This window comes from Parasteatoda tepidariorum, chromosome 6, assembly GCF_043381705.1.
Source record: "Parasteatoda tepidariorum isolate YZ-2023 chromosome 6, CAS_Ptep_4.0, whole genome shotgun sequence".
Taxonomy (NCBI): domain Eukaryota; kingdom Metazoa; phylum Arthropoda; class Arachnida; order Araneae; family Theridiidae; genus Parasteatoda; species Parasteatoda tepidariorum.
Window position 1 is genome coordinate 45035183 of NC_092209.1, and position 10436 is coordinate 45045618.

The following is a 10436-nucleotide window of genomic DNA, read 5'->3' on the forward strand; positions in this document are numbered from 1 at the left end:
TTAGAGATATAGACGTGATACTATTACATCATACGATAAAGAGGGTTTAGAGATAAAGGCGTGATACTGTTACATCATACGGTAAAGAGGGTTTAGAGACAAAGATGTGATACTGTTACATCATGCGATAAAGAGGTTTTAGAGATAGAGGCGTGATACTGTTACATCATACCATAAAAAGGGTTTAGAGATAAAGATTTGCTTCACTGTTCTACGTAATATTTAGAAGTTGCCAATGTAAACAAAAAAGAACAACAAAAGCATTTTATGGATTTTTATTATTCGATTACAAGCTATTGCTTGATAATTTTTTTAATAATTGTTACAAAAAAGTTTATACAAAAAGTTTTTGATTGAATCCTTTCTTCGTAATTCTAGTATGCTTTTCCATTTTCTAGACTAAAGAATAAACTTCTCCTTCAGGTCCCTAGAAACATAGGTTTGGCAACATAAGTATAAATGCTTATCAGTTACATATTTAGCTATCTATTAAACTTTAAGGTAAAAATATTATTTATTTATTGTTGATAAGCGACCTCTAGTAGCTAAAAGGTTTTCACCGAAACAAAATTTCAAAAAGAATTCTCCGATATATGTGTCACAACAGGTTTTTAATATTCTAATTGTCAAATAAAACCAAGTTAATAAATTTGTTTGTGATTTCAATTTTCTTGACTCGGAATTTGACTCGGAATTAAAAAATGTTGTTTAATGAAAACAATAGCGAGCTCTGTGTGTCTGCTAAGAACCACCTACCAACCATTGAAACTTGCTCACGGAGTTAATTTCAGATGACTTCGCGATCTGAGTTAGCTTGGCTCACATTACAGTTCTCAGTTTGTTTAATTCCCCAGCTTTTTTTCATTTTTATACTTCATATTGATTATATTGGGGAAAAAAATTTAGAACTCAATTTGACACAAAATGTAACTATTCAAATGTTTGTTTAAATAAATACATGGGCATTAAAAAACATCCCAATTGTTTTAGTTATTGTTTCTGTTGTTGTTACATATGCTAATTGCGAGCATCAAAAAGTCTGCTTGAAATCGAACTATTTAAGTCAGAGGGTGTGCTTCTTGTTTTTCAGTGGAGCCATCTATGGCAAAGAATACTATTTTGCCACACTCATACGTCCCAACCAGTTTTATAGGGAGGACGCATTCACGCACCTTTAATCCATCTATAGATCATAATTTTCACCTAAATCAGGCTTTGTGACCCCAACAGATTTAACGTGCATGAGTCACTCGATAGGCTGGATTCGAACTCCCGTTCTCACGAACACGAGTTCAGCATGCTTCCAACCAGGCCGACAACTTTTTTTAACAATACATCTATAAATAACTAAAGGAAATTTTCACTTCAAACTCACCAGAATTACTATCTTATGAAATACAACAGATTTGATTATATTACTGATATAGCGGATTTGAGTGACGGATTTCTATTATTTTCTTTTTCATTTTTTCACTAGTAACTTTGTATTTTTTCTTGTTTTTAACGTGTTTTGTATTTATCTTTCCCGTGGTTTATCGTGGATTATCGTGTGTGAAGGCTCAATACATGATGGCCTTTCTTTCATTTTAACTATAAAACTAAACTAAAAGTTTATTTTTCCATTTTTCCTATAGTAGAGTTATCTAATTTCAATACTATAATCACAGTGAATATTACCTTGCAATGCATAAATTAAAGAATTCTAGAACTCTACGCTGAATTTTGACGCATACAATATAATGTCGGGGAAAGTTAAACTGCTTGGTGTTATTCTTACACATGTGGTATATGTTAATAAGTATTGATGTTTTCTTCTGAGGGAAAAAAACAAGAAGTGAAAATGTTCCATAATTGTTTTAATCTTCAGTAAATTTTTAAAAGTTTACATAGAAATTCTTCATATTCTAAACACTCAAAAGAAGTTAGTGAAAAAAATAAAATACTTGTATGGTTCATTCATTACCAGTGTCATAAAATTTAATTTGTTGCAACAAAGAAAGCGCTTACAAAATATAAAAATAATAAAATGTCTTTCATTTTGTAAAGATGTCTCTTAGACTATAAAATAAAACTGTTATCTCTGCCAGGTTCATTGATTTCTTAATCAAAAAATAATTGTGTACTTTATTTTCCATGTAACTCTAAATAACCTTATTACTACCAGGTTGACTCGGACATCAGCAGGTGTAATTCAGCCATGGGGATGTCTGAGCTTGAAATCACTTCACTTACCTGTTACACTGGAAATCCATCAAAGCTCAATCAATTACAGAATCAACCAATAGGAATATGTTTCTATTGGGATAGGAATACGAATCATCCTATAGGAATAGTGCAAACAGAAATTAATTGAATGATACTAGAACTTCGATCATGTTAAGCCTCTGTCTTGGACTTTTTTTATTAATTATTTAGAATCTGCACCACTAGACTATTTGAGTTGAGCATTACTACTTATTTTCTATTTCTACAGCAAATACCAGTATTTACAGGCATCAGATTTGGTCGCAAACATATAAGATAAACAAAACAAAATAGCTAGTATTATGAGACAAAGTCTCTCAGAATAATAGCAATATTCCAACTTTGGTTACCTGTTTCAGGTTTTGCGCACCATGGCAATGCTGGCTTCCACTCTGGTTTGCCGGTCTTTCTGTTTCGTGAACATTTATACTTTTGTTGCTTTTTAACATTTTGACTTGATGAACAAGCTATCTTACACCATGGCCGATGTTTCATAGAATTATATTTGCAATATTTTTTACCACCAGGCTTCAGCTCGACGTTGCAGTTGTATCCAGCTACAATAAGTAACAAAAGAAACTCGTAAAAATTGAATATAATTTTTGATCCAATTGATATTAATTCAATAAAATCATTCAGACAAATTATTAAAATTAATATTTACACGGATTTTAATAAAAATGGTAAAAGATCCGTCAATGATCAATCAGTTAGATTTACCGAATAAGAATGCCTTTCGATATTGGAATCGAAATATGAATCATCCAATAAGAATCTGGCAAACGGAAATTGATTGAATGAAAAGGAAATACTGATCTAGTTCAGCCTCTGACTTAGACATCTCTATGTTTTTTAACTCTTTACTTTTACTCCTTGTTTTTATTTTAGATAGAAAAAACAAAAAAATTTTATTGTGGGGTGACTTGACATACAAATTGTGTATTGAGTCGTGAGATCATATATTTTTTTATCATCTTTGGTAAGTTATATGATACTGTTTTTAAGATATTAGGGCTCAGTATGTTGCACTTGTTTGAAATTTTGGTACAATTTTAAAATTCTACAAATTTAATATATTTAACCTATTTTAGATTTCCAAAACTCAGATCTCTAGAGCCCTGAAATTGACGAAAAATACGACAAATAAACTAATACTAGCACTTTTGCTTAAACTATATTGTAGTGATATTTTTTCACTGTCCAATTGGTCGTAAAATTAAATCGACAATTAAAACTCGAATAATTGGCAGACATCCAATTTCTGACATTTTTAAAACAATGCAGGGTATCTCTTAATAAGGTTTTTTTTTTAATACTTTATGGAATTCTGAACTGCATCAATCACAGAACAGCAATATTGCTTTTAAACTAGTTCTATTGTAACACTAAATTGAAAAGCACTTCTAGTATCTGTATCATCTTTCTTTTCAGTACTTGATGAAACTAAAAAGAAGATCAAACTATTATTTGCAATTTGGAATTCAAACTGTTACTTACGCACACAATCAGAGAATGATCTAGAAGGAGACCATTTCCCCTTTTTTCTGTTGCATTTCTGCATTCTGTTTCTTGCAGGATGGTTATTGAACACGTATCCATATACACATGTTTGATTACATTTTCTAAAAATAAAATAAAAATACTTCACTACTAATGGGTGAATTTTATATTTGAAGCATTTTTGAATCTGAAATCAGTTCAAAATAAAATTATTAATTGAAATTGATACTTGTATATGCCTTGCACATGCTTTAACAGTTAGCATCAACATTGATTTAAAATTTAGACTTGTAAGGATCTTATAAGTCATTAAAGTATCCTCTTAAAAACGATTAACAGGTAACAGACCGGGACAAAAACAAATAACAGACCCGACAAGTAACCGAAGTAGAGAATTTTACATAATTCATTTTTTTACTACCACAAGTAAAATTTAAATACTTACGACGTCATATATCAAGAATGATTCCCAGAATCACTTTACATTATGGCAAATTACAAACAATAAGTGAAGCTTCTCTAATTAACTTTAAAAATTTCGTAACTGAGCGGACACCATAAAATATTACTCACCTTCTGAAAGTTTGAAAATCTTCAAAAGTTCAAAAATTGTTCTGGAGTTATTTTTCGTATTGTAAAAGGACAAATTGACTTTAGATTACAATTGTAGTTTGACTAGGATTGCTTTGCATTAAAAATTTATAAATAAAAATAAGCGTTTGACAAATTCTTATAATGTTATGCAGGATGTATGGATTTAATCGTATGTTTTTTTTAAAAGCACAAACATCTAAGCCAACAGACTCTCAAATTTCATAACAAAAAATACTCTTTTGTTAGGCATCAAAAATGCCACATATATAAAATCCACGCTAATATTTTTTCCAATATGGTATAGTTACTTTTTTTTTGCTTGATTAAAAACTTCATTCACTTCAAAAATATACAGATTGGATATATAAGTCGACATGCTCAAAAACTCAAAAATAGGCCCCCATTTTCAAGGCTTGCCAAACGTGAATGAAAGTAAACAAAAGTCATTTGAAATATAAGACGGTTACTGGTTTTTTTTTAGTTTTGTTTCTCACCTTTATTTACCATTTTTTGTTGGCAACTTTTCATTTTATAATTCAAATCACTTTTATTTCTTCTCATTCACGTCTGACAAGTCTTGAAAATGGATGCCAATTTTCGAGCGCTTGAAACATGTCAACTGTAATATCCAATCTGTATATTTTTGGTGCTAATGAAGTTTTTCAATCGAGTAATGTCTTATGACTTCAGTTTCTTGGGATTATTTATTTAATGGTGGTTTTATGTTTTTACCTCCAAGTAATGAGTTTCAAATTAACTTTCAGAAACACAGGGTGTTCTGTAATGACTATCCTTATTTCATATTTTTTAAATCATTCTAAAAATTAAACCCAAATAAGGATGAGAGTCGCAAATTAACATTTAAGTGAAGAAAAAACAAAATATCGAAACGTAATAAATGTGATTTTGACTGAAAGAGAGTAATATAGAGTAAAGAAAATAATAATAAAAATAAAGTATAAACGAGAGTAAATAGAGAATCTTAACATTTTTAAACATTTACTTTGTAAATAAATATGGAAATGCTTACTTACACTTCAGATGAATAAATTGTGCAATCCAGATGTGAATATTTCATGAACCTTGGAACTCGACATTTTTTTTCATCAATTGGGCTTTCCTCATCTCTTTTGGGGCGTTTTTTTCTCAAGGACCTTTTATTTGTGCTTCTTTTTTCAAGTTTCATAGAACCTACATCACTTACTACTGAACCAGAATTATAACTCTCATTCTCAAAAGAATTTGGTATGATACTGGCATCATTATCGTTTTCTAAGAAAAAATTATTTTCAAATTTTAGAGATCAGAAATAATTAAAAAGGAATTTTTGAAACGATTTTCAATGCTGTAAAACCAAATGAACAATTTGGTTGTAAAATTTATGTTTGTTTATTAATTTCTTTATTACTTAACCCTTTGAAATAGATGGGACAACGATTTCCCCTTTATGCACTTTTTCACTTTATGTATTTTGTGTATTTCTCTTTATGTACTTTTTGCATTTTCACAAGCAAAAATATATTTTTTTTATTTCTTAATAATAAAAAACAGTTTAATAGTTACTAAAAAAATCTGTTATATTATCAGTATTATATTTGTAGAAATATTAAGTTAATATTTTATAAAATTAAAGTAAAATATTAAGTTTGGAAAGAGTAGTTCGAAAAAATCCTTTTTTTCATTCATATTCGAAAATTTATCCACCATTCATTTTGTGAATTAAAGAAGTTTCAGTAATGTAAAACTGTTCCTCTTAGATATAAATAAGTGCAAATTAAGTAAATTTTAGAAATTATTGTTTTGAAGTTGTTCGATAGATTTCACCTTTAACTTAGAAAAAAGCATCGGTATATATATATATATATATATATATACTCAAATATTAGTACGCCATGGCTTAAACAAAAGCAAGTTTTAAAACCGGAATCAGATATTGAAAATTCTGGTGTATCCTTCCACCTATGTTTACTAGACAATGCCCTTACCCAAATTCCGTCTACCACTGAGGATATTAGCGTCAGCACTGTGGTCGATGCAAGCTGGATGCGGAATTCGTATCGACCAGCCATCACTGGGATTCGAACCCGGTTCACCTCGTTGGAAGGCGAAAGCTCTATCCCCTACGCCATCGCGGCTCAAACTATATATACTGGAAGGAATTATCTAAGCTTTGACAAAAGTTTTTTGACAAAGGTATTATGACAAAGGTTTTGACAAAGGTTATCTTATATATTCAAAAATAATATTCAACTTTTTTGAAGAAAGAAAAAGATCGCCAATTCGTCAATTTTTCCGAGTAAATGAAAGTTATTAAAATCAATGAATAATTTACAATTTTTGTATATTTGTTTTAACCCGAACAATCAAAGTTAGAATAACTTTTCAAGTTATGTTAAAAGAGCTTTTCAAACAATAAAAATCAAGATCACAGATGCTTTTCATTTTCACGAAACTGTGGCTTTTTTTACAAGCATTTCGTACCATTTTCATATTAAGGAAAGAGGGAACAGTCTAAAAATAAACCTAATGTAACCTACTGATCATGATTTACTTTACGGTATCATAATAGATTAAATCATAGCATATTATTCACACAAAAAAAACTTAGAACCTTGGAAGAACAGGATTCTAATAAATATAGAATTAAACAAGATTGAAACATAGCTACCCAGTTCTGGTATTTCCTCTGTTACAAATACTGTACTTGGCATAACTGTAAATGAAGTCCCATTATCGTGAATTATCACATCATTTACCTCATCACCAAACCAACTATCTATATGAACACTTAACGCTGTCATTTGATTATCAGTTAATTCATCAGAGATGCCATCATCACTGTTATAATTTTCAGTTACAGTTGAGTTCGTTTCCATGTCTGGTTCAGGGGTGGTTGAAAAATTCGATTTTCGAAGTAAATAGGTTGATTCTTGTCCTGTTACGTCATCAATCGTAGATTTATCCTTAAACTCATTATAATTTTCTTTAAAATTCTCCGTGTTGTTTGAATCTTTTGATAAATATGAGAATTTGGAATGGTTTCCTTCTTTTAAAGAGTTTGCTTTTACCTCAACTTCTTCATTTAAATTTTTCAAGATGTTATACCGTGGACTATTATCTGTTTCGTCTATATTTTGGATATCTGGAGGAAAACTTTCAACAGAATGCTGCTGAATTAAAGCTGAAATTACAAAAAAAAGTGTTTGTATTAAAATCAAAACACCATACAAAAAATAGTAACTCAAAACTTAAACAGAGAATACAAACAGTAATCAATTAGACGAGTTATTCAACAGGCCAGTGGAGCGGCTCCAAAACGTTAAAGCTGTTAAAATATTTAATCGGTTTTAATCTTAAGATTATGGACACGTTCCCTCCTTTCTCTTTTTAGTAAGCAAATAGTTCAGATATAAGTAACGCGTTTAAAAAACTATCTTTTACTTAATATTTTCAAATACTTATGCCAACTGCATTTTTCTCTTGCAACTTTTTCATCGAAAAGAAAATTCATGTAAAATATATATCTTGGAAATTGAGAATCAGATCGATGAATTTAGGCATATTGGTCGAATCAGGTCCAAATAAATTCATGAAAGAAATATTCCCTAAGTCTCTGAAAATGATGAATCGAATATTATTATAAGTTCAGATTTTGATCTGCTTTATTGCAGCTTGTGTTTCTTACTACTCTCTTTCCTATTTGAAATATTAGTAAAAAAATATTATTAACATATATAAAGCATTATGTTGTCAGTTAAAAACTAAGGAAAACGTTCGAGATCAGACGATAGTTTAAATTTTAGAACTTGACACGATTCGAAACATGATCCACTGATTTTGTATCGTGTACAAAACTAGCCCATTCTCCTTAAGGGCCTTTTCCATACTCTTGTTCTCAGATTTTTCTTTAATTTAGAACTCATATTTTTCTTGAAAAAGGTCTGTATGACGCTTAAGTTCTAATTGAAGTGTGTTCTCGTACCCTGCTTCGATAATAGATACTTTCCTTGCGCTAAATTTTCAAAATCTCTAGGAGTGTATGGAAATCACCAACATTCCGCACACTCCGGAAATTTTGGAACACTTGGAACCAAAATATCGCACAAATTTGCCGGAACCTTAATAAGATACCAAGTTCAACCATAACTATGGTTAAACTTGAAAGGAAACGATGGTCAATTTAACATCTCATTAAAATTGCAGAAAATTTGATGTAATTCAAATTAAGTGGAATCGTTTTAAGGCAACAGCAATTAAAACATAATGTTCCTTATCACAGAGATATCAAAATAATAATGAAAAAAGGTAAATATAAAAAAAAAGGTATTGCATTAATTTATCACACTATTAAAAGCTTAAGGGAAAAAAAGCATCTAAACTAGCATTTTTAGAGAATTCTAATTTTTTTTAAATTATAGAAAAAACGTTTTAATTAAAAAATATTGAAATCCGTTAAAATTATGCTTAATAAAATAAACAAAACTATTCTGTTTTGTGCCAAAATTGTATCTCTACGATAAGTCTTCTTTTGTATTTCTATTGATAATTATTGAAATTGGTATGAGTCCTGCAACACTCCAATATACAGCTTTCTAACTGAATAGATAGAAGCATCTCATTTAACCCTTTGCTTGCGGTATACTATTTGTACCATTACATGCGGTTCACATATTGTACCAGCCTGTACCTTGTATACTGTACCAGCGAAAGGTTAACAGAAGAAAAAAGTCAATAATGAAAATTTTAAATACACGCTGATTTTAACAACATTTTTATTAATTAGGTATTATGTGTGAGGATGGAATTTTACAATTAAACTCTCAACCATTTTCAATTGTAGCTGGTTGCTTGATAACAAATCAAGTCTCAATCGAATTCCTGACCACTATCATCAAAATTTATCCCCATATTATCGAAGCAATAAGTTTCTCGTTAATTAAAACTTCAGCCTAACTAGAGTTTTGAAATCTTCAACAGAGTTCGCTCTGTGATCATAATACAATTCAAATTTAAATCAGTTATACGAAACCTTTTTAAATCGATTTTACGAGCCATTTTCAAAATTCGCGGAAACGATTGAAGTTCGTTGCTTGATGACAATGCATTTCTCAATTAAATTCATGTCCACTATCATCAAATGTTTTTTTCACTCTCATCATGGTTATTTATCGCCATGATGAGTTTCTCGTCAATCAAACTTACACCTAATTTGAGTTTCAAATCTTAGAGCTCTGTTTCTGATGACAATGCAATACAAATTAAATCAATTCAACGATAACTTTGAGTGGTTAGTCTGACAGCAAGTAGATTCTATCTCATGACCCATCTATCACCGTATCACCAATGATGTATCACCGTATCACCGTATCAACACTGTAGTCAGGGTGAGCAAAAAGGGAAATTCAAATCGACCAGCCATCACTGGTACTCGAGCTTCGGAACCTCAATGAGAGGCGAGAGCTCTATCCCATTAGCAACCGCGGCTCTAGTCCACTTGCAACAAGGGAACTGAATCAAATAATTTTATAATTTTTAAACTATAAACAATTTAAATACTTACCAAAGAGAACTAAGAAAAACATTCTCAGCCTTCTCATTTCGTGTGCTTTAGTATTTTAACAAATTTGCACAATCGTGAAAGTGATCTCATTTTTAAAATCTGTGTGTAGATTTATTATTACACAAAAATATGCCAAGTAACGAAATCTTTCATGAATTTTCATTGTTATCAGTAGTTAAAACATCAAATAGTTTTTCAGAAAAATATACTTGCTAATGTAAAACATTAAAATACTAGCTTCAAGAAATAAAAATAATAATGGTAAAAGTTCATCGAAAATCAATAAATAAAAAGGGAAAAGTAATAATTTCCAGAAAAACTTCTAGATCCATTGTTCTTATAATTCGAAGAAAGAATTAAAACACAACAAAAGAAAAATCTATTAATAAAAGACTCTAGCTTCAAAATCAGGCTATAAACTTTTAATGCATTCTCTCATAATGAAAAAGCCATATACCGCCAATTTTTGTTTAACATATTTTTTATACTTTTTCCATTATTTTGTATTAATTTGGGTATAGTATATATATATATATAT

The 10436-nt window shown here is 30.0% G+C and overlaps 1 protein-coding gene across 1 annotated transcript; it reads right to left on the minus strand.

The window, feature by feature from the left end:
• Nucleotides 1-259: 259 nt before the first annotated feature.
• LOC107442873 (uncharacterized) lies at nt 260-10097 on the minus strand. The gene is made up of 6 exons (XM_016056541.3): nt 9899-10097; nt 7007-7519; nt 5373-5610; nt 3742-3866; nt 2595-2801; nt 260-427 (listed from the first exon to the last, which is right to left on the minus strand). Exons 1-6 carry the CDS (start codon nt 9933-9935, stop codon nt 420-422), a joined length of 1128 nt encoding a protein of 375 aa, XP_015912027.1. The 5' UTR covers nt 9936-10097; the 3' UTR covers nt 260-419.
• Between the last annotated feature and the right edge of the window lie 339 nt (nt 10098-10436).

Bases quoted from the DNA above. Each gene is read 5' to 3' on its own strand.
- LOC107442873 (XM_016056541.3), bottom strand. From the start codon at position 9,935: ATGAGAAGGCTGAGAATGTTTTTCTTAGTTCTCTTTG. The intron at 5,611-7,006 runs GTAGCTATGTTT...ATTTTTTCTTAG, and splicing joins AGAGGAAATACCAGAACTGG to AAAACGATAATGATGCCAGT. The intron at 3,867-5,372 runs GTAAGTAAGCAT...TTTTATTTTTAG, and splicing joins ACAATTTATTCATCTGAAGT to AAAATGTAATCAAACATGTG.